This window comes from Oncorhynchus clarkii, chromosome 31 (genome assembly GCF_045791955.1).
Source record: "Oncorhynchus clarkii lewisi isolate Uvic-CL-2024 chromosome 31, UVic_Ocla_1.0, whole genome shotgun sequence".
Lineage (NCBI taxonomy): Eukaryota > Metazoa > Chordata > Actinopteri > Salmoniformes > Salmonidae > Oncorhynchus > Oncorhynchus clarkii.
Window position 1 is genome coordinate 20417236 of NC_092177.1, and position 24701 is coordinate 20441936.

General features: G+C 45.0%; 1 protein-coding gene across 1 annotated transcript in view; it reads left to right on the forward strand.

Moving 5' to 3' along the window:
* The window catches only part of LOC139390625 (AF4/FMR2 family member 2-like), a 274611-nt gene that overhangs the window by 169735 nt on the left and 80175 nt on the right, over positions 1 to 24701 (forward strand). The window contains exon 9 of the mRNA XM_071137875.1: positions 22300 to 22354. Coding sequence (XP_070993976.1) covers positions 22300 to 22354 — 55 coding nt within the window. The remainder of the gene's footprint in view (positions 1 to 22299; positions 22355 to 24701) is intronic.

Below are 24701 nucleotides of genomic sequence, written 5' to 3' on the forward strand. Positions count from 1 at the left end.
CTAGGACAGTGACCTAGTGCAGTGACCTAGTGCAGTGACCTAGTACAGTGACCTAGTGCAGTGACCTAGGACAGTGACCTAGTACAGTGACCTAGTACAGTGACCTAGTGCAGTGACCTAGTGCAGTGACCTAGTACAGTGACCTAGTGCAGTGACCTAGTACAGTGACCTAGTGCAGTGACCTAGTGCAGTGACCTAGTACAGTGACCTAGTACAGTGACCTAGTGCAGTGACCTAGTGCAGTGACCTAGTACAGTGACCTAGTGCAGTGACCTAGTACAGTGACCTAGGTCAGTGATCCATGGAACGAGTAGTTCATCCTGACCATCACCTGAAATCATGAGGCTGTCTATCTCCTTTTTGAGATCCACAACTCCTTCAAAGCCCTTATTGAACTGGACCTGGAGTTCCCATCAGTTCAAAACGATTCGTTTTAATGTCATATAGAGCTGGTATTCTTTTCTTTTTTTTTCTTACATTTTTTTTTCTTAACAGCTGTCATTTTATTGTGAGAAACTACAGTTTTATACGAATATTTTTCTGTTTTGTCCTCTGTTGTGTGAGTGATCTCATGTCTAATTGTTTATGTCTAGCCTATGATGAGATCAGCTTTGGCATCATTGATCATTTTTAAATGTCAGTTTCATGGCTGTCAGTGTGGTTACGGTAGCATTGTAGTCATGAAGTCATCATCCTCACATCACAATCATGTGACAGTGTTCTCATGCTCATAGAGGAGCCAGGACACAAAGTATGCAATGAGCTCAACATACTTAACCAACACTTTATTCAGTACGCTTCCTAAACAATGTCCCTGCATGCTGAACTAAGTTCTTGTAAGTCCCAAACCCTGTGGGAGTAAAGCAACAAGCCCCCTTTGCTTCCATGTGAATAGCTCCTGGTGATGGCTCTGTGGTTCCACAGTATTTATATCGCATGGCTCTGCAGACCTAAATAAAGTAATGTAAGTGGAATTCATCTCCTATCATAAGTCATGTCTGGTGGAGTGGCAGAGAGTGGCAGAGAGTGAGAGAGAGAGAGAGAGAGAGAGTGGCAGAGCGAGGGAGAGAGAGAGAGAGTGGCAGAGAGTGTGAGAGAGAGAGAGAGAGAGAGAGAGGCAGAGAGTGGCAGAGCGAGGGAGAGAGAGAGAGAGAGAGAGAGTGGCAGAGCGAGGGAGAGAGAGAGTGGCAGAGAGTGAGAGAGAGAGAGAGAGAGAGAGTGGTAGAGAGTGGCAGAGCGAGGGAGAGAGAGAGAGAGAGAGTGGCAGAGCGAGGGAGAGAGAGAGAGAGAGAGAGAGTGGCAGAGCGAGGGAGAGAGAGAAAGAGAGAGTGGCAGAGCGAGGGCGAGAGAGAGAGAGAGTGGCAGAGCGAGGGAGAGAGAGAGAGAGAGAGAGAGTGGCAGAGCGAGGGAGAGAGAGAAAGAGAGAGTGGCAGAGCGAGGGAGAGAGAGAGAGAGTGGCAGAGCGAGGGAGCGAGAGAGAGAGAGAGTGGCAGAGAGTGAGAGAGAGAGAGAGAGAGAGAGTGGCAGAGCGAGGGAGAGAGAGAGAGAGAGAGTGGCAGAGCGAGGGAGAGAGAGAGAGAGAGAGAGAGAGAGTGGCAGAGCGAGGGAGAGAGAGAGAGAGAGTGGCAGAGGGAGAGAGAGAAAGAGAGACAGAGAGAGAGTGTGAGAGAGAGAGAGAGAGAGAGAGAGAGAGAGAGAGAGAGAGCGAGGGAGAGAGAGAGACAGAGAGACAGAGAGAGAGTGAGAGAGAGAGAGAGAGAGAGATTTTCAATCTAAATATTGTAAATGTATCACGTAATCTCCAAAGTAAGATTAGGCAATTGTTCCATCATGCCAATACAACCACCTACCTGGAGGTGACAGCATTCTCTCCTCTATATGCCCCCACACATCTATGACAACTTAACCAACAAAAAGGGGTCACAACTCCTGCAGCTCTGTCGGATGCTGGGTATGTACATAATCAATGTTAGGCTTTGAGGGGACTCCTATGGTAGGTACACCTATAGCTCATCTCTTGGCAGTAGTACTGTAGACTACTTCATCACTGAGTCTCTTAGAGTGTTCACAGAAAGTATATTTGACCTCTCAGCTTCCCGATCAAATCTAAAAATGTCAAGCAGACAACCTAAGAAAATGAACGACAATGACAAATGGTTTGATGAAGAAAGCCTAAGAAATAAATCGAGAAACCTATCTAACCAAAAACATAGAGACCCAGAAAACTTGAGCAAACTCCTTCACTATGGTAAATCACTAAAACAATACAGAAATACACTACGAAAAGGATGGAACAGCATGTCAGAAATCAGCTCAATATAATTGAAGAATCCATAGAATCAAACCACTTCTGGGAAATTGGAAAACTCTAAACAAACAACAACACGAAGAGTTATCTATCCAAAACAGAGATGTATGGATAAACCACTTCTCCAATCTTTTTGGCTCTATAACAAAGAACAAAGAACAAACAGCAAAAACATATACATGATCAAATACAAATCTTAGAATCAACTCTTAAAGACTACCAGAACCCACTGGATTCTCCAACAACATTGAATGAACTACAGGACAAAATACAAAATACTACAGGACAAACCCTCCAACCTAAAAAGGCCTGTGGGGTTGATGGTATCTTAAATTAAATTATAAAATATACAGACCACCCCCTTCTGACCACCTCTTACCACCACTCACACACACAGACCCCCTCCCAAATCGCAGTTGTACCAAAGGGCCTTCGTAAAACAATCACTATTTTTATTTTTAAGCTTTTCGGCAGTAATTCTATTAGAAGGATAATGTTTGTTGTAGCCTCAACAGATCATTCATCCACACTAAGGTTACATGTTAGCATCACATCCCATTGCTATGAATATGCTGTTAGAATGGCATTGAATCAGGTATTGAGGAGGACCTGTACAGTAAGTTGAGCTATAGGCTGTACTGTATGTGTTCCAAAGATACAGATTTGCAGTGAATTCATGAACACCAACTTTATATATTCAAGTGTCTTTAATAATAGCTAGATTGCTAGTTATATGTGACTCGGGAGTTTGAAAAAAGACAGGGGAGTTTGAAAAAAGCAGTATTCAGATGTTTCCTACATTTCTTGAGATAAATGTAGAGAACAGAGTGGAGGCGCTCAGGCAGTCAGAGGAGACGGGGGAAAGGCGTCCGTCACATGAGTTAACACAGCCTCTTGATGTGGCACCCCAGTCAGCTCTCTGTCTCTGTCTCCCTCTCTCTCTCTCTCTCTCTCTCTGTCTCCCTCTCTTTCTTTCTTTGTCTCTCTCTCTCTCTCTCTCTCTCTCTCTCTCGCTCTCTCTCTCTCTCTCTCTCTCTCTCTCTCTCATGCTCTCTCTCATGCTCTCTCTCTCTCTCTCTCTCTCCCTCTCATGCTCTCAGAATCAGCCTGGGAGATGGCTCAGGGCCAATCTAAATAATCCATGTTTCCAGGTCTGGGGCCCTGCATATGTGTGTGTGTGTGTGTGTGTGTGTGTGTGTGTGTGTGTGTGTGTGTGTGTGTGTGTGTGTGTGTGTGTGTGTGTGTGTGTGTGTGTGTGTGTGTGTGTGTGTGTAGAGGGGCCAGATAGAGGCAGGCTTGGCAGGAAGCTGTTGGAATGACGGCAGAGGAGAGGAGGGCAGAGGAGAGGGGAGAAGAGGAGAATAAAAGAGGGGGGGAGAGAGGATAGGAGAGAAGATAAGAGAGGAGGAGAAGGAGAGAGCATAGGAGAGGAAAGGGGAGGGGAGGGGAGGGGATAGGGGAGGGGATAGAGGAGGGGAGGGGAGGGGAGGGGAGGGGAGGGGAGAGAGGATAGGAGAGGGGAGGTGAGAGGATGGGTGGGGGAGGAGAGAGGATAGGAGGAGAAGGGTGAGGAGAGAGGAGAGAGGAGAGGGGAGGAGAGAGGATAGGGAGGAAAGGGGAGGAAAGAGGATAGGGGAGGGGAGGGGAGGAGAGAGGATGGGTGGGGTGAGGATAGGGGGGAGGGGAGGAGAGAGGATAGGAGAGTACAGGGGAGGAGAGAGGATAGGAGAGTAGGAGGGAGGAGAGAGGATAGGAGAGGAAAGGAAAGGGAAGGAGAGAGGATAGGAGAGCACAGGGGAGGAGAGTAGGAGGGAGGAGAGAGGATAGGAGAGAAAAGGAAAGGGGAGGATAGAGGATAGGAGAGTACAGGGGAGGAGAGAGGATAGGAGAGTATGTGGGAGGAGAGAGGATAGGAGAGGACAGGGGAGGAGAGAGGATAGGGGAGGGGGGGCGAAGATATGAGAGGAGAGGGGAGTTTATGAGAAAGGTGAAGAGAGAGGAAAGGGGAGGAGAGAGGATAAGGGGGAGGGGAGGAGAGAGGATGGGTGGGTGGGTGGGGGGAGGAAAGGGGAGGAGAGAGGATAGGAGAGTACAGGGGAGGAGAGAGGATAGGAGAGGAAAGGAAAGGGGAGGGGAGGGAGAGGAGAGAGGATAGGGGAGGAGAGGGGAGGCGAGAGGATGGGTGGGGGAGGAGAGAGGATAGGAGGAGAAGGGTGAGGAGAGAGGAGAGGGGAGGAGAGAGGATAGGAGAGGAAAGAGGATAGGGGAGGGGAGGGAGAGGAGAGAGGATAGGAGAGGAGAGGGGAGGCGAGAGGATGGGTGGGGGAGTAGAGAGGATAGGAGGAGAAGGGTGAGGAGAGAGGAGAGGGGAGGAGAGAGGATAGGAGAGGAAAGAGGAGGAGAGAGGATGGGTGTGGTGAGGATAGGGGGGAGGGGAGGAGAGAGGATAGGAGAGTACAGGGGAGGAGAGAGGATAGGAGAGTAGGAGGGAGGAGAGAGGATAGGAGAGTACAGGGGAGGAGAGAGGATAGGAGAGTAGGAGGGAGGAGAGAGGGTAGGAGAGGAAAGGAAAGGGGAGGATAGAGGATAGGAGAGTACAGGGGAGGTGAGAGGATAGGAGAGGACAGGGGATGAGAGAGGATAGGAGAGGACAGGGGAGGAGATAGGATAGGAGAGGACAGGGGAGGAGAGAGGATAGGAGAGGACAGGGGAGGAGAGAGGATAGGGGGGGGGGGGGGGGGGCGAAGATATGAGAGGAGAGGGGAGTTTATGAGAAAGGTGAAGAGAGAGGATAGGGGAGGGGAGGAGAGAGGAAAGGGGAGGAGAGAGGATAAGGGGGAGGGGAGGAGAGAGGATGGGTGGGTGGGGGAGGATAGGAGAGGAAAGGGGAGGAGAGAGGATAAGGGAGGGGAAGAGAGAGGATGGGTGGGTGGAGGGAGGATAGGAGAGGAAAGGTGAGGAGAGAGGATAGGGGAGGGGAGGGGGAAGAGAGAGGATAGGGGAGAAGGGGGAAAATAGGGAGGGGAGTGGGAGTATAGAGGATATGGGAGGAAAGGGGAGGAGAGAGAATAGGGGAGGGGAGGAGGAGGAGAGAGGGGAGGGGAGAGAATAGGGGAGGAGAGGGGAGGGGAGAAGAGAAGATACGGGAGGGGAGAGAATAGGAGAGGAGAGAAAATAGGGGAGGAGAGAGAATAGGGGAGGAGAGGAGGAGAAGAGAGGATAGGGGAGGAGAGGAGGAGAAGAGAGGATAGGGGAGGTGAGAGGATAGGGGAGCAGAGAGGATAGGGGAGGAGAGAGGATAGGGGAGGAGAAGAGAGGATAGGGGAGGAGAGGAGGAGAAGAGAGGATAGGGGAGGAGAGAAGGATTTTATTTTATCTCCTCATTTGGACTAATCTTCCAAGAGTTCTTAAACATTAAAATACAATTTATAATACAAACACATTTTCACATATAACACACTCTTACAAACAGACATAATACACTAACATATTGACCAGATACAGTTGAAGTCAGAAGTTTACATACACTTGGAGTCATTAAAACTAGTTTTTCAACCACTCCACAAATTTCTTGTTAACAAACTATAGTTTTGGCAAGTCGGTTTGGACATCTACTTTGTGAAAGACACAAGTCATTTTTTCCATCAATTGTTTTTACAGACAGATTACTTCACTTATAATTAATTGTATCACAATTCCAGTGGGTCAGAAGTTTAGATACACTAAACTGACTGTGCCTTTAAACTTGGTATGGCTGCAACCCCAATACTGGGATCGATATGACAATTACCAGTGAAAATAGAGGGTGCCAAATTCAAACCACAGAAATCTCATAATTACAATTCCTAAAACATACATTGGTCTTATATCATTTTAAAGGTAATCTTGTTGTTAATCCCACCAAAGTGTCCGATTTCAAATAGGCTTTTCAGCGAAAGCACTACAAATGATTATTCTAGGTCTCCACCAAACCACAATAAGCACAGCCATTTTCCAGCGAAATATAGCATTCACAAAAAGCAGAAATAAAGATACAATTAATCACTAACCTTGAATTATCCTCATCAGATGACACTCATAGGACTTCATGTTACACAATACATGTTTTGTTTGATAAAGTTCATATTTATATTAAAAAAATCTGAGTTTACATTGGTTTATTAGATTCACTGGTTCCAAAACATTAAGTGATTTTGCATAGCCACATCGTTTCAACAGAAATACTCATCATAAATGTAGATGATAATACAAGTTATACACATGGAATTATAGATATACTGTACCTCTCCTTAATGCAACCGCTGTGTCAGATTTCAAAAAAAGTTTACGGAAAACGCAACATATGCAATAATCTGAGACGGCGCTCAGAACAGAAGCCAAATTAGCCGCCATGTTGGAGTCAACAGAAACCAGACAATACATGTTTCCTTACCTAAATGTTTCCTTACCTTTGATGAACTTCATCAGAATGCAGTCCTAGGAATCCCAGGTCCACAATAAATGCTTGATTTGTTCGAAAATGTCCGTTATTTATGTCCAATTAGCTACTTTGGTTACCGCGTTTGGTAAACAATTCCAAAGTCACAAAGTGCGTCCACTATAACGTGACGAAATGTCCAAAAGTTCCGTAACAGTCAGTAGAAACATGTCAAACGATGTACTGAATCAATCTTTAGAATGTTGTTTACATATATCTTGAATAACGTTCCAACCGGAGAATTAGAATGACTTCAGATGACCGGTGGAACGCAGGTGCTTCCCCTGTGAACGTGCATGGTGAAAGCATGGTCAACTCGTGGCAGTGGTGACTATTTCCTGTGTCATTCGACCCCCCTTCACATTAGAGTCATAAGACAAAGTTCTATTGACTATTGACATCTAGTGGAAGGCGTAGGAAGTGAAAACTCATCCATATCTCGCTGTAATTTCAATGAGAGCTTGGTTGAAAATCTGCCACCCCCAGAAAAAAACAGGGAGTGGAACTGAGCTGGCCGTTTACAATGGGCACATTTTCATCCAAGCATCCAAGAATTTGAATTTTAAGAACAACAATAAACAATACCATTACGACCTACGACCTGACAGCTAGACCTATTATTCAAAACATTGGTTATTTAGTTATTATTCCAGCATGGGTCTTATTTCAGAGGAAAGTTCACACTGGATTAGTTTTTCCAAACTGCCCCCTTTAATTCAAATGTTTTCTTCATTCAATTGAGTCTATGACAAAAGCCTGGAGATTTTGATTCTAGGTGGGAAGATATTTAAAGGTCATGTCTAGACAATAAAAGGCTACACTGATCACTCATGCTTGGCTGCCAAATGTATAGGTGTCCCCATAGGCCTAATATTTACATTGAGGAAATGTGATCATAGTCTTTATTTTAGCGATCCTTGGTAGACGTCCCTCCTAATGGAAAGACCACCCCATCCTGCTGGTGTGAACTGCTGGACAGTGTACTTGATATGCGTTTATGGTTGAGAAAGTGAACTTGTCATTTCCAAAACGGAGCTCTGAGGGGAATCGGAGATTCCCTAGTTTCTGATGTTTTCAGGTTTTCATTAAATAGGCCTAGGCAGTATACTTTTTTATTGCATATTTAATTAAGATGACGCATTTGGCAATGTTCAATTTCATTTCATTGGCACAAAACGTGCGTCAGACAATATTTGTTGGTCTCTGGCTTGCAGAGCACAGGTGTGGGTCACCTAAATGCACTGTAGTAGACTAAGCTTAATACACTGAGTCTACAAAACATATTTCCATGACATAGACTGACCAGGTGAATCCAGGTGAAAGCTATGATCCCCTATTGATGTCAATTGTTAAATCCACTTCAATCAGTGTAGATGAAGGGGAGGAGACAGGTTAAGGAACGTTTTTTAAGCCTTGAGACAATTGAGACATGTCTTGTGTAACTCAATATTAGGACGGTGTTCCTAATGTCTGGTATGCTCAGTGTATATGTAACTGCTGGATGAGTGCAACCTTCCCACTTGAAAACTCCAAACCTGTCATTGTTATAGTGAACTAGGCCTAATATATCATAGTGGTGGATTACTAGCCTATCCTCAACTATGAATTAACTTCTAGTTTACACACCTCTGTCTTCACTGTTCTGTTCTTGTGCAATTCATGCATCTCCACTGATATCTCCACTGGCGTCTCTCTCTCTCTTCCATCCCCTGTATTCCTCTTATAGCTATTCAGCCAGTATGAAATGAAATGCATTACGACAGAATGCCCAATGTTTATGTTTCCAATTAAATGCATGAATTAAGTTAAAATGTCTAATTTAGAACCGTCTAATTTCCAGAAACATTCTGATTGGATGATGGCGGTGAGGGTTACCGAATCAGGATCAAATATCTGATCTCCAGGAGCTCATTAACCCTCCACACCTGTTGGCATTCTCACAAACAATCGCAACTTTGTTTCAATAATATATAGAACTTTTCTCACAGCTCTGGTATATAAAGCTTTTTTGAGGCCTTGCTCACAATTCATTCTGTGGCAGCACAATGACCAAACGACATACTGTAGGTGAGGCTTTTGATCATATCTTTGATCATGACACGTGAGGAGGAGAGAGGCCAGGAAACTGAAAGCGAAGATGCATTAGAGGAGGAAGTGTCAGAAGTTGAAGAGCACAGAATATGATCCAGACCAAGAGACAACCGATGTGGAACCATCCAGTGATGAGGAAGAGGGTCCTGCTGAGGTTGTTGTTAAATTCCAGTGATGAGGAAGAGGGCCCTGCAGAGGTTGTTGTTACGTTCTGGTGAAGGAATGGGAATTTGTCCTGGTCTTCATCCACACATGAGAGGAGAAGTCGGCTGTCGGCTGAAAATGTTATCAGTATGACCCCAGGGCCAACGAGATACGCCATATCCTGGGTTGATGACATAAAATCCTGCTTCAAACTGTTCCTGACCGAGTCAATCGTGACTATAGTGATAAACATGACCAACTTGGAGGGAGACTCGTTTACAAAGACAACTGTTAAAGACAACTGTTAAACTTTGACACAAAGTAGTCTGTGATAATTAGCACAATATGTTTCATTCATTTGTTCTAGTCATAATAATCCATACATTATGCTTTTTTTACTCAAAAAACAGTTCTATGAGCTCAAGTCAATGAGGCCCACAGGCCATAAATAGCAAATAGAAGTTCAAAACTTGTAATGTTCACGAAGACTTAAGTTGATAAAGAGATCTAACACAACATTAGGTGATAATATATGTATTATTATGGATTTATAATCAGCTATAATGAAGCGGTCATTTTGGACCGGGAACACAGAATGAATTAACATGAAACGAACACAACAGGAGGGTTAATGATAGAATGTCCATATTTGAAGATTGCCGAAAGGCCAGTCTCTTTGACAAATGACAGGAGTGGAATGTAATAGCTGAACAGAGACTGCAAGCAGGTCACATCTCCTCTACATGTTTAACACAGCATCAGGCAGTCACCCCTACTAATGATAAACCCTGAATGAACCCTGTTATTATTACCACCACCATCCACATGCATTACACTAGAATACATCTGAAATTTGTATCTCTGTCACAAAGACCGTACAGCTCTATGGCGCCAAAACTGTCACTGCAGGGATTAATCGAGTCCGCTACGGTACCTCCCCTCTGACACACACACCTCTGAGATGCTGCCGTCTCTCTCTGGGCCCAAGAGGTGACGCATGGCCTCCCCTAGTCATGTTGATGTGTCTGTCTCCTGGTACCATGGAGTTGGTTACCAGGTACACATGGAAGGATAGGGGCTCTGGGATGGCAGTCATGCCCCAGTGTAGTGCCACATTTTTGGATGTGCAGTACAACCAGCCTCCAGGAGCTCTCTGAGGAAGATGGGCCGCCCTCCCAGGGTCCCCTGCTTCCTGCTGAGTGATGACATGCCTCCCTCACGCTCAGGCAGAAAGGAGGGAGAGGGGCTGCTATTGTGGAGCTGTCAGCCCTCCTAGCTAAATGGGCAGGAGTGAGGGGCTATACACTTAACAAAGGCGGCCTCTGCCGTCAAACTGAAAACCCAAAGGGTCACACTTAAATGCCAATCTGGCAGCCCTGTCGCTCCATTTCAAAATAACTTGAGAGCAGGCAGGGGAACAATATCATTCATACGGTGGGCAGGGCCGGGACCGGTTGGAGGGGGAGGGAAGGGTACTGCAGTGCCAAGGAGAAGGGTCATGTTGGTGAGTCCAATTATATATCAGTGACACATTGACACTATGATAAACAGTTTATCCCTGTGTTCAGGAGAAATGTCAACACCAGGACATTGGTGATTACATATGTTTAGAATGTGATTCTGGAGTGGCTCTGACAACCAGCAGTTACCACATTCTTCTACAATTTACAGAGAAAGTGTTTTGGTGGTTTCTTTTCTTTTCTCAACAGTTTGTCAAGTCAGGCATGCTCAAGTCACATATCATTTTAATGAGGTAATGCTATAGCAGCCATATACATGTAGTATTACTTCATACAAAGTACATTCAAATAACATATTATACCTGATCTGATACCACCTCATAACTTATATGATATCATAGCAGGTTTCTAGCATGTCTTCATTCAAAATATTATAGTTACTTATCACAACAATTCTTCAATGGTCAATTTCTAAGGCTGTATCCATCATATGTGAATTGTGAAAGGCTGCAAGGATTTAGAGTGGAGAGAGCCTTTCCCTGAGGGTGCTGACAGATAGACATACGACCCAGGTAGTGATTGGGGGTTAGCTGGTGGCTATGGATCACAGCCTGCACCTCTCCCTAGCCTATCATTACGCTACCTCTCTAGTGGGCTGGCACCATGAGACTGTCACCATGTGTTGCTATGTTGCTGCACTCCACCAGCTGTGCTGCTCTAGTCTGGGCTTGCCCTGTTCAGCTCTGTCCTGCCTCTCATCTCTCTATTCCCCCCTCACCTCTCTATTCCCCTCCTACCCCCTCATCTTCTGTCCCCTCCTCACTCCTCATCTCTCTATTCCCCCCCTCACCCCTCATCTCTCTATTCCCCCCTCACTCCTCATCTCTCTATTCCCCCCTCATCCCTCATCCCTCATCTCTCTATTCCCCCCTCACTCCTCATCTCTCTATTCCCCCCTCATCTCTCTATTCCCCCCCTCATCCCTCATCTCTCTATTCCCCCCTCACTCCTCATCTCTCTATTCCCGCCTCATCCCTCATCTCTCTATTCCCCCTCATCTCTCTATTCCCCCCTCATCTCTCTATTACCCCCTCATCCCTCATCTCTCTATTCCCCCCTCACTCCTCATCTCTCTATTCCCCCCTCACTTCTCATCTCTCTATTCCCCCCTCATCTCTATATTACCCCCTCATCCCTCATCTATCTATCCCCCCCTCACTTCTCATCTCTCTATTACCCCCTCATCCCTCATCTCTCTATTCCCCCCTCACTCCTCATCTCTCTATTCCCCCCTCCTCCCTCATCTCTCTTTTCCCCCCTCACTCCTCATCTCTCTATTCCCCCCTCATCCCTCATCTCTCTATTCCCCCCTCACTCCTCATCTCTCTATTCCTCCCTCATCCCTCATCTTTCTATTCCCCCCTCACTCCTCATCTCTCTATTCCCCCCTCATCCCTCATCTCTCTATTCCCCCCTCATCCCTCATCTCTCTATTCCCCCCTCACTCCTCATCTCTCTATTCCCCCCTCATCCCTCATCTCTCTATTCCCCCCTCACTCCTCATCTCTCTATTACCCCCTCATCCCTCATCTCTCTATTCCCCCCTCACTCCCCATCTCTCTATTCCCCCCTCATCCCTCATCTCTCTATTCCCCCCTCATCCCTCATCTCTCTATTCCCCCCTCACTCCTCATATCTCTATTCCCCCCTCATCCCTCATCTCTCTATTCCCCCCTCACTCCTCATCTCTCTATTCCCCCCTCATCTCTCTATTCCCCCCTCATCCCTCATCTCTCTATTCCCCCCTCATCCGTAATCTCTCTATTCCCCCCTCCTCCCTCATCTCTCTATTCCCCCCTCATCTCTCTATTACCCCCTCATCCCTCATCTCTCTATTCCCCCCTCACTCCTCATCTCTCTATTCCCCTCCTCACTCCCCATCTTGTTATTCCCCTCCTCGCCCCTCATCTCTCTATTCCCCCCTCATCCCTCATCTCTCTATTCCCCCCCTCCCTCATCTCTCTATTCCCCCTTCATCCCTCATCTCTCTATTCCCCCCTCACTCCTCATCTCTCTATTCCCCCCTCACTCCTCATCTCTCTATTACCCCCTCATTCCTCATCTCTCTATTCCCCCCTCCTCCCTCATCTCTCTATTCCCCCCTCATCCCTCATCTCTCTATTCCCCCCTCACTCCTCATCTCTCTATTCCCCCCTCATCCCTCATCTCTCTATTCCCCCCTCATCTCACTATTCCCCCCTCATCCCTCATCTCTCTATTCCCCCCTCACTCCTCATCTCTCTATCCCCCCCTCATCCCTCATCTCTCTATTCCCCCCTCACTCCTCTTCTCTCTATTCCCCCCTCACTCCTCATCTCTCTATTCCCCCCTCATCCCTCATCTCTCTATTCCCCCCTCATCCCTCATCTCTCTATTCCCCCCTCATCCCTCATCTCTCTATTCCCCCCTCATCCCTCATCTCTCTATTCCCCCTCATCTCTCTATTCCCCCCTCATCCCTCATCTCTCTATTCCCCCCTCACTCCTCATCTCTCTATTCCCCCCTCACTCCTCATCTCTCTATTCCCCACTCATCCCTCATCTCTCTATTCCCCCCTCACTCCTCATCTCTCTATTCCCCCCTCACTCCTCATCTCTCTATTCACCCCTCACTCCTCATCTCTCTATTCCCCCCTCATCCCTCATCTCTCTATTCCCCCCTCACTCCTCATCTCTCTATTCCCCTCCTCTGCCTTCATCTTCTCTCCCCTCCTGATCTCTCTTCCACCCCTCACTCCTCATCTCTCTATTCCCCTCCTCGCTCCCCATCTCGTTATTCCCCTCCTCACCCCTCATCTCGTTATTCCCCTCCTCACCCCTCATCTTCTCTCCTCTCCTCACCCTTCTACCCTACCCTAGATACTCCTGCCCTGCCAATCACCCTTCTACCCTGCCTATACACTCATGCCTTACCTTACACCCTTCTCTCCTACCCTAGACACTCCTGCCCTATACCCTTCTACCCTCCCCTAGATACTCCTGCCCTGCCCTACACCCTTCTAGCCTACCCTAGACACTCCTGCCCTGCCCTAATCCCTACGCACTACCCTCCCCTAACCCCTACACACTACCCTGCCCTAACCCCTACACACTACTCTGCACTAACCCCTACACACTACCCTTCCCTGATGTGAACAGAGAGAAGCATAGAGAAGCAGGCGTGTCAGTGTGTTTGTCTCAAATGACACCCTATTCCCTACACAATGCAGTGCCCTGGTCAAAAGTAGTGCACTGTTGACCAAATCGGGTGCCATTTGAGAGGCAGCTGGATCACTCCACCAGAGGAAGTTGACTGCCCTGATGCTGGCAACCACACTGTGTTCATCATTATCATTGTCTTCCAGGACTACTGTCTGTCTCTGGGCTGTGGGTTTGGGATTGTCTTCCAGGCCTACTGTCTGTCTCTGGGCTGTGGGTTTGGGGTTGTCTTCCAGGCCTACTCTCTGTCTCTGGGCTGTGGGTTTGGGGTTGTCTTCCAGGCCTACTGTCTGTCTCTGGGCTGTGGGTTTGGGGTTGTCTTCCAGGCCTACTCTCTGTCTCTGGGCTGTGGGTTTGGGGTTGTCTTCCAGGCCTACTGTCTGTCTCTGGGCTGTGGGTTTGGGGTTGTCTTCCAGGCCTACTCTCTGTCTCTGGGCTGTGGGTTTGGGGTTGTCTTCCAGGCCTACTCTCTGTCTCTGGGCTGTGTGTTTGGGGTTGTCTTCCAGGCCTACTCTCTGTCTCTGGGCTGTGGGTTTGGGGTTGTCTTCCAGGCCTACTCTCTGTCTCTGGGCTGTGGGTTTGGGGTTGTCTTCCAGGCCTACTGTCTGTCTCTGGGCTGTGTGTGTGGGGTTGTCTTCCAGGCCTACTCTCTGTCTCTGGGCTGTGGGTTTGGGGTTTCTTCTAGTCATCTCATGAGCCATCAGTAAGGGTAAACAAATGTGCTGGCATGTTCTGCCGTACATTTCCTCTCTCGTCGTTAATGAAAACAAGCGTGGAGAAACAGGACGAAACTGTGCCAGTGCCAAACTAGCAATTCAAATAAGCCTCACTCACGTCTCTGGAACCAATTGGATTGATTTGTATTTGGGATAATTTTCTACAAATGAAATGCATATATAAAAGGTGGCTACACTTAAAAAGACCCAGTGTGGGTTTGTGATTAAGTTTCCATGTTATTGGTCCTGATGGTAGGATGTTGTACATCACATTATTTCTCTTGCCTTCACCAGAGCTGCCTCGAACCCTATCTGAACCCTTAGACTGCACTTCACTCCGGTTTATGAAGGTGCTTTAATATGCTTTGAGAACCTGTAAAATAATAGATATGTTCTTCACAACACCAAACTGAAGCCAAGTAGGAAAGAAATACATTCTTAAAAAAGGGACTTAATGCAGATTGGTTCTCTCTCTCTCTCTCTCTCTCTCTCTCTCTCTCTCTCTCTCTCTCTCTCTCTCTCTCTCTCTCTCTCTCTCTCTCTCTCTCTCTCTCTCTCTCTCTCTCTCCCCTCTCTCTCTCTCTCTCTCTCTCTCTCTCTCTCTCTCTCTCTCTCTCTCTCTCTCTCTCTCTGTCTCTGTCTCTGTCTCTGTCTCTCTGTCTCTGTCTCACGTTTTGCCAATTTTAATGAGGTGAATATTTCTGTGAGTTCGCTTCTAGCCGTGCTCCCAAAGTGTTTATATTCAATATAAAACTCATTTTAACTCCTTGCCCTCCTCCTGGTTTCAAGGTTGAGTTAGCAGAGTGCTAAATACAGGCCCAATTAGACCATTAAATACTGTCTCACTCTCAGGCTGAAACAGTCCAGAGACATTACGTCTCCTCAAAGGTATTTAATATAAAGTCCTGTTAGTCTTGAGATGTTGATGCAACTGTATATCTGTGGTTTCTAGAGAGAGAGAGAGAGACAGAGAGAGAGACAGATATATGTCCTGGGGCTAATTATTTATCAAGGAGCTCATTTGGGTCAGAGATCTATCAATGTGTTGAAACAGATGTACCATCGAATCGTTCATAATTTATAGGGGCTTCAAGACTTCTTTAAGAGGGTATGGTTTTTATTCACATCTTTTGTGGGGTCATAAAAGTGGAAAATATAGTCATGCTTCTCCCTCTAGAGTGGAGAGGACTGTGGGTAACATGCCGGAGTGTACTCTCTGTTCAGGTGAATTTATACAGCTTCTACCCCCAAGCCATAAGACTCCTGAACAGATAATCAAAGGGCCACCAAGACCCCTCTTTGATGCTGCTGCTACTCTCTGTTTATAACTATGCATAGTAACTTTAACTCTACCTACATGTACATATTCATTCAATATGGCGCAGCGAGTAGCACAGTGGTCTAAGGCACTGCATTTCAGTGCAAGAGGCGTTCACTGTAGTCCCTGGTTCAGATCTAGGCTGCATCACATCAGGCCCTGATCGGGAGGCCCATAGGGCGGCACACAATTGGCCCAGCGTCGTCCAGGTTTGGCAGTCATTGTAAATAACAATTTGTTCTTAACTGACTTGCCTAGTTAAATAAAAAATATACTTTACCGGTACCCCCTGTATATATGCTTGCTTGTTATTTTACTGCTGCTGTTTAATTATTTGTTACTTTTATTTTCTATTTTCTATTTTTTCTTGTAAGTAAGTAAGCATTTCACTGTAAGGTCCACCTACACCTGTTGTATTCGGTGCATGTGACAAATTAAATAAAATGTGATTTATAGTAGTGTCTTTTTCCTACTGTTGATTTACCTACAATTAAAGGTTGGATTATCTACACCAACTGGAGAGGAAGTTCAAAATGTATTATAAACTGGGTTGTTCGAGCTCTGAATGCTGATTGGTTGACAGCCATGGTATATCAGATCGTATACCACGGGTATAACAAAACATTTATTTTTACTGCTCTAATTACGTTGATAACCAGTTTATAGTAGCAATTAGGCACCTCAGGGATTTGTGGTATATGGCCAATATACCACGGCTAAAGGCTGTCCAGGCACTCCACGTTGCGTCATGCTTAAGAACAGCCCTTGGCCGTGGTATATTGGCAATATACCACAAACCCCAGAGGTGCTTTATTGCTATTATAAACGGTTACCAATGTAATTAGAGCAGTAAAATACATCTATATTGGCAAATAAAATACATGTATATTGGCAATATACCACACCTCCTCTGGACTTATTGCTTAATTATAAACCGGGTAGTTTGGATACTGGATGCTGATTGGCTAACGTTTAGCCTGTTCACCTTGATATCATTGCGCCTTTTCACCTCGATAAAATGGCTACATCAACAATAGTTCGACATGCCAACGTAGAAAAGAAGCGTTTAGAAATGAAAAGAACACCGTAAAACAAACAAAGTAGGCACTTACCTTCTTCACTGACTGGTGCGCAGAAAAGGGATACATTGTGGGAGCTTGGGAATACAACAAAAATGTAGCTGAACGTCATTCTAAGAGACTTGTATGGTTCAGTGAGAAACACGAATCGCAAAGAATATGGGATTAGCAGCTATGCCGACATGTCAACGACCTCCCTCTCAGTTTGGAATGGAATATATAGAAGGACACAGAATTCACAACGAGCAACACTGTGCTTGTAGGCGTAATTAAAAAGTTGAGGAAAGAGGGTTGCGACAAACCACGCAGCCATAACTGAACACGACATGCAGCTCATCAAACAATCCAAGGCTCTGGACACTGAAACACCTGAGGGTTTGGTGAACAAAGTGTGGTTTGATGTTCAACTTCATTTTGGCCGAAGGGGGGAGAGAAACCATCTGCTGAAACATGACTCATTTAAATATGTACAGACGAGAACAGCCTACAGTCTGCGACTCTCGTTCAACGAACCCACAAAAAGCCAGGTTCCGCAGGAGAAGAACAGGGAGAGTGGACAGGGATTCATGTTTGAACTGCCGGGTGATCCCCTCTGCCCCGTAGCTTCCCTTAAGAAGTAACAGAAAACAGTTAACAGATACATATGGTATGTAACTGTTAACTAGTTAGCTGAATCTAATTTACCCTGGCAGTATAACAGGTAGCTATGTAGGCCTAACTATTAGCTAACGTTATTTTGTCGCATATGTTTCTGGTACACAAAAGAGCCGATGGGAGTGCACACCCTTGCAACAATGGTGCCAAAGATCTGCAAAATAGCTGGCCCGTCACAGATTTACACAAACCACTGCTTCCGAACCACCATGATCCAGAAACTGTCGGATGCCGGTCTTGAGGCACGGGAAATCATGTCTGTCAGTGGACACAGATCCGAAACATCTCTTCATAGTTACTGGAGGCCAAATCTGGAAGTGAGGAAGCGGTGGAGCACTATTCTATCTGACAACACAGCAGCAGCAGCGCCCCCAGCTAAAAGAACGGCTTCCATTTTCAGCAGTGTGGAGCCAACAAACAACAACATGGGCAGGCCAACAACCAACAATAACATGGGCAAGCCAACAACAAACAACAACATTGGCAAGCCAACAACCAACAATAACATGGGCAAGCCAACAACAAACAACAACATGGGCAGGCCAACAACCAACAATAACATGGGCAAGCCAACAACAAACAGCAACATGGGCAGGCCAACAACCAACAATAACATGGGCAAGCCAACAACAAACAACAACATGGGCAAGCCAACAACAAACAACAACATGGGCAAGCCAACAACCAACAATAACATGGGCAAGCCAACAACAAACAACAACATGGGCAAGCCAACAACCAACAATAACATGGGCAAGCCAGCAACAAACAACAACATGGGCAAGCCAACAACAAACAACAACATGGGCAAGCCAACAACCAACAATAACATGGGCAAGCCAGCAACAAACAACAACATGGGCAAGCCAACAACAAACAACAACATGGGCAAGCCAACAACCAACAATATCACGGGACAATTTTTTCATTTGAGCATGATAAATGGCAACATTCAGATCAACGTGAATAAATAATTGCCTTGTGTTAGTAACTGTAGAAGTAGCGCTTATGCTCGGTTTTTGCATACATTTAATGTAAGTTTAGTAGCTAGCCTGTGGTTAGCATGTGGTTATGTTAGCAACCAGTCTAGCAACATGACTGTTGTCCGGTCTTTTTCTGGCGGGAATGTATTTATTATGAATTTATTTATTAAAGCAAAATGTTCAATGTAGATGTGTCGTTCCTTGCCTTGCTGTGTTGGCAACCGGTTTTTACAAGAAATAAGGCACCTCGGGGGTTTGTGGTATATGGCCTATATACCACGGCTAAGGGCTGTATCCAGGCACTCCGCGTTGCGTTGTGCGTAAGAACAACCCTTAGCCGTGTGGTATATTGGCCATATACCACACCGCCTCAAGCCTTATTGCTTAAAACCTCTTAAGGATATTTTTTTTGCCTAAAATGACATACCCAAATCTAACTGCCTGTAGCTCAGGCCCTGAAGCAAGGATATGCATATTCGTGATGCTATTTGAATGGAAACATTTTGACGTTTGTGGAAATGTGACAGGAATGTAGGAGAATATAACACATTAGATGTGGTAAAAGATAATACAAAGAAAAAAACAAACAATTGTTTTGTATTTTTTTTGTACCATCTTTGAAATGCAAGAGAAATGCAATAATGTATTATTTCAGCCCAGGTGAAATTTCGATATTGGCCATTAGATGTCACCAGTGTATGTTCAAAGTTTTAAACTGATCCAATGAACCATTGCATTTCTGTTCAAAATGTTGTGTCAAGACTGTCCAAATGTGCCTAATTTGTTTATTAATCATTTTTCAAGTTCAAAACTGTGCACTCTCCTCAAACAATAGCATGGTATTCTTTCACTGTAATAGCTACTGTAAATTGGACAATTTAAGCTTTCTGCCAGTATCAGATATGTCTATTAGAGGTCGACCGATTAATCGGAATGGCCGATTATTCATAACAATTGGAAATCTGTATTTTTGGGCGCCGATTTTGCAGATTTATTTTTTATTTTTTATATACCTTTATTTAACTAGGCAAGTCAATTAAGAACACGTTCTTATTTTCAATGACGGCCTAGGAACGGTGGGTTAACTGCCTTGTTCAGGGGCAGAACCAGAGATTTTCACATTGTCAGCTCGGGGGATCCAATCTTGCAACCTTACAGTTAACTAGTCCAATGCTCTAACCACCTGCCTCATTGTCACTCCAAGAGGAGCCTGCCTGTTACGCGAATGCAGTAGAAGCCAAGGTAAGTTGCTAGCTAGCATTAAACTTATCTCATAAAAAACAATCAATCAATCATAATCACATGGTTGATGATATTACTCATTTATCTAGCGTGTCCTGCGTTGCATGTAATCGATGCAACGCTGGGGGATGATTTAACAAAAGCTCATTTGCAAAAAACAGCACAATCGTTGGACGACTGTACCTAACCATAAACACCAATGCCTTTCGTAAAATCAATACACAGAAGTATATATTTTTAAACCTGCATATTTAGCTAAATGAAATCCAGGTTAGCAGGCAATATTAACCAGGTTAAATTGTGTCATTTCTCTTGTGTTCGTTGCACGCAGAGACAGGGTATATGCAACAGTTTGGGCAGCCTAGCTCATTGCAAATTAATTTGCCAGAATTCTACATAATTATGACATAACATTGAAGGTTGTACAATGTAACAGGAGTATTTAGACTTAGGGATGCCACCCATTAGATAAAATTCCTGAACGGTTCCGTATTTCACTGAAATAATAAACGTTTTGTTTTCGAAATGATAGTTTCCGGATTCGACCATATTAATGACCAAATTTCTGTGTGTTATTATGTTATTATGGTATAATTAAGTCTAGAGCAGTCTGACTGAGCGATGGTAGGCAGCAGCAGGCTCGTAAGCATTCATTCAAACAGAACTTTAGTGCGTTTTGCCAGCAGCTCTTCGCAAGCACAGCTCTGTTTATGACTTCAAGCCTATCAGCCTAATGGCTGGTGTAACCGATGTGAAATGGCTAGCTAGTTAGCTGGGTGTGCGCTAATAGCGTTTCAAACGTCACTCGCTCTGAGACTTGGAGTAGTTATTCCCCTTGCCCTGCAAGGGCCGCGTCTTTTGTGTAGCGATGGGTAACGCTGCTTCGAGTGTGGCTGTTGTCGATGTGTTCCTGGTTCGAGCCCAGGTAGGAGTGAGGAGAGGGACGGAAGCTATACTGTTACACTGGTAATGAGAAAGGAAGTCAAACGTTAGCTTTTTTACATGGCACATTTTGCACTTTTACTTCTCCAACACTTTGTTTTTGCATTATTTAAAACAAATTGAACATGTTTCATTATTTATTTGAGGCTAAATAGATTTTTATTGATGTATTAAATTAAGTTAAAATAAGTCTTCATTCAGAATTGTTGTAATTGTCATTATTACAAATAAATAAAAAATAATCGGCAGATTAATCGGTATCGGCTTTTTTGGTCCTTCAATTATAGGTATCGGTATCAGCGTTGAAAAATCATAATCGGTCGACCTCTAATGTCTATGTCCGGGGAAATGTTCTTGTTACTTACAACCTCATGCTAATCACATTAGCCTACATTAGCTCAACCATCCCGTGGGGAACCCACCAATCCTGAAGTTTTAAATAGACCACATACAGTCCACTCTTTATTCGTTTTTGTATTTCTCTTTTTTCTCTCTCTTTCTGTTTTTATCTCTCTATTTCTTTATGTTTTCTTCTTCGTCTCTCTCATGTACACACAGGCCTGCAAACACAGGTGGCAGGTAACCAAGTGGTTAGAGCGTTGGGCCAGTAACTGAAAGGTTGTTATTTCGAATACCTGAGTCGACTAGGTGAAAAGATCTGTCCTTGAGCAAGGCACTGAACAATAATTGCTCCAGGTTTGCCGTCAATAATGGCTGGTCCATGCCATGACCCCGCTCTCCGAGGGTGTCTCAGGGGGAGTGGGATATGCAACAACAAAAAAAATCAATTTCACAATTTTACAGGTTGCACACTTGTACATGTGTGAAACAGGACAAATATAAGCGCCCCCTATTTGACCTTTGACAGGACCCCCCTCCACAGTTTGGCTTCAATTGAGTGCAAATCCTCTGGAAATGCCCACTTCAGCCACCTGGCTTTTTTCTTCTCCTGGTTCCTTCCGCTGACATCTGTTCAGTATTACCAGGGTAATGACTGGTATTTTGTTCAAAGTTCTGCCCAATCTAAGATGCTGCACACAGCCTAGGTCATAGAAAACACAATTTGAAACACATTTCCCTCATAGAGCTTCTTTTGTTTTTCAAACTCGGGGGAGTGGCCGACTGGGCCGGAGTGAGTGTCTCTGTAGGGTAGCTAGATCGCCAAGCGCAAGCTTGCTGTTCGCATGCCTGCTGGCCATGGTTTTATTGTGTTTTTGTATGATGTCATCACACTGTTTGTCAGATGACATCATTCTTTCTGAAAACACTTTTTGATAGTTTATGAGTCTGAAGGAAGCAAGGGGATTAGATGTTTTTTCAGTATTGAATTGAAAGATGATATATATATAGTGTAGTGTGTGTGTATATATATATATATATATAAACTGAGGATATGGAGAGATGCGTTTTTGCTCTCTGCATTTAATGGCATAATATCCAAAAAGTGATTGTGATTGTGTTTCCTAACAAAGAGTGATAGTATCCCTGATACACTCTGCCTTTAATACATCCTAGTTCTTAATAAAAAAATGACATATCATTTGACTAAGCAATATATATTTTTGTTATATTCCTATATTAATGATAAGAGCTTTTTATTTGACCTGACTGCTGTTGTGTGTCTGCAGAATGCTTGAGGATGACCTGAAGATCAGCAGTGACGAGGAAGATACTGAACAGCAGGTAAGATCCATCAACAACCATATATTTACAGTATACTGTATCTGTGGTCTCGTTCTGAGTATCTCTGTCTGTGGTCTCGTTCTGTGGTCTCGTTCTGAGTATCTTGTCTGTGGTCTCGTTCTGAGTATCTCTGTCTGTGGTGTCGTTCTGATTATCTATGTCTGTGGTGTGTGGTGTCATTCTGAGTATCTCTGTGTGTGGTGTTGTTCTGAGTATCTCTGTGTCTGGTGTCTTTCTGAGTGTCTATGTCTATGGTGTGTGGTGTCGTTCTGAGTATCTCTGTGTGTGGTGTCGTTCTGAGTATCTCTGTCTGTGGTCTTGTTCTGAGTATCTTGTCTGTGGTCTCGTTCTGAGTATCTCTGTCTGTGGTGTCATTCTGATTATCTATGTCTGTGTTGTGATGTGTCATTCTGAGTATCTCTGTGTGTGGTGTTGTTCTGAGTATCTCTGTGTCTGGTGTCGTTCTGAGTATCTCTGTCTGGTCTCGTTCTGAGTATCTCTGTCTGTGGTGTTGTTCTGAGTATCTCTGTGTCTGGTGTCTTTCTGAGTGTCTTATGTCTATGGTGTGTGGTGTCGTTCTGAGTTTCTCTGTCTGTGGTCGCATTCTGAGTATCTCTGTCTGTGTTGTCGTTCTGATTATCTATGTCTGTGGTGTCGTTCTGATGATCTATGTCTGTGGTGTGTGGTGTCATTCTGAGTATCTCTGTGTGTGGTGTTGTTCTGAATATCTATGTGTCTGGTGTCGTTCTGATTATCTATGTCTATGGTGTGTGGTGTCGTATCTCTGTGTGTGGTGTCGTTCTGAGTATCTCTCTCTGTGGTCTCGTTCTGAGTATCTCTGTCTGTGGTCTCGTTCTGAGTATCTCTGTCTGTGGTCTCATTCTGAGTATCTCTGTCTGTGGTGTCGTTCTGATTATCTATGTCTGTGGTGTGTGGTGTCGTTCTGATTATCTATGTCTGTGGTGTGTGGTGTCATTCTAAGTATCTCTGTGTGTGGTGAATGGTGTCATTCTGAGCATCTTTGTATGTGTTGTCGTTCTGAGTATCTCTGTGTGTGGTGTGTGGTTTCTTTTTGAGTATACAGTTGAAGTCGGAAGTTTACATACACCTTAGCCAAATACATTTAAACTCAGTTTTTCACAATATTTTGGGTAGCCTTCCACAAGCTTCCCACAATAAGTAGGGTGAATTTTGGCCCAATCCTCCTGACAGAGCTGGTGTAACTGAGTCAGGTTTGTAGGCCTCCTTGTTCGCACGCACTTTTTCAGTTCTGCCCACAAATGTTCTATAGGATTGAGATCAGGGCTTTGTGATGGGCCACTCCAATACCTTGACTTTGTTGTCCTTAAGCCATTTTGCCACAACTTTGTAGATGTCACAAAGTAGATGTCCTAACCAACTTGCCAAAACTATAGTTTGTTAACAAGACATTTGTGGAGTGGTTTAAAAACTAGTTTTAATGACTCCAACCTAAGTGTATGTTAACTTCCGACTTCAACTGTATCTGTGTGTGGTGTCGTTCTGAGCCAGATAATAACAGAACCGTTAGATTAGTAAATTAGCGATGGCTCTCTCATTGTGCTTCTTGGTATTGTTCCCATAGCTATCATCCAAACAGGACCTTTGAGCCGTTGGTAGTTTAATGATAGTTATTACACATTAAAGTCATTATACACAGGGCTCTACTAGTGCTCTACTAACAGTAATACACTCCTATATTTGTGTGTGTGTGTATGTGTGGGGGGGGGGGGGTCGCGCATCTCTGTATGTTTATACGTGGCTTATATCAAATGAGTCCATGGTACATTAGCGTGCTGTCATCGCCTTCAGTACAGCAGCAGTGTCTGTCCCCAAATAAACACACATTAGTCTGCCTGATCCCCTACTTCCTGTTTCATACACAACAACACAGATAAAAAACCAAGCACTTCCCCTCCTTATATAAGCAACAAGGGTCAGCCCGCACACACGCGTACACTTCAGTTAACCCCAACAACAACTGCTCCCCGTGCACCAATGACGTGGACATATTTTGGTTGAAGGCAGTCAGTTGTACAACTGAATAGGTATCCTTTTCTCTTCCCTATTTCCCTTCCCTACACGTACACACATACAGCTTCAGTGGATCAGTGTGCTCCGGCACATGTGACTCAGTGCAGAAGAGAGGAAAGAGCTGGGGAGAAGCAGGAGGGAGCTAGGGAGAAGCAGGATGGGGCTGGGGAGAAGCTGCGGGAGCTGGGGAGAAGCAGGAGGGAGCTGGGGAGAAGCAGGAGGGAGCTAGGGAGAAGCAGGGGGAGCTGGGGAGAAGCAGGAGGGAGCTGGGGAGAAGCAGGGGGAGCTAGGGAGA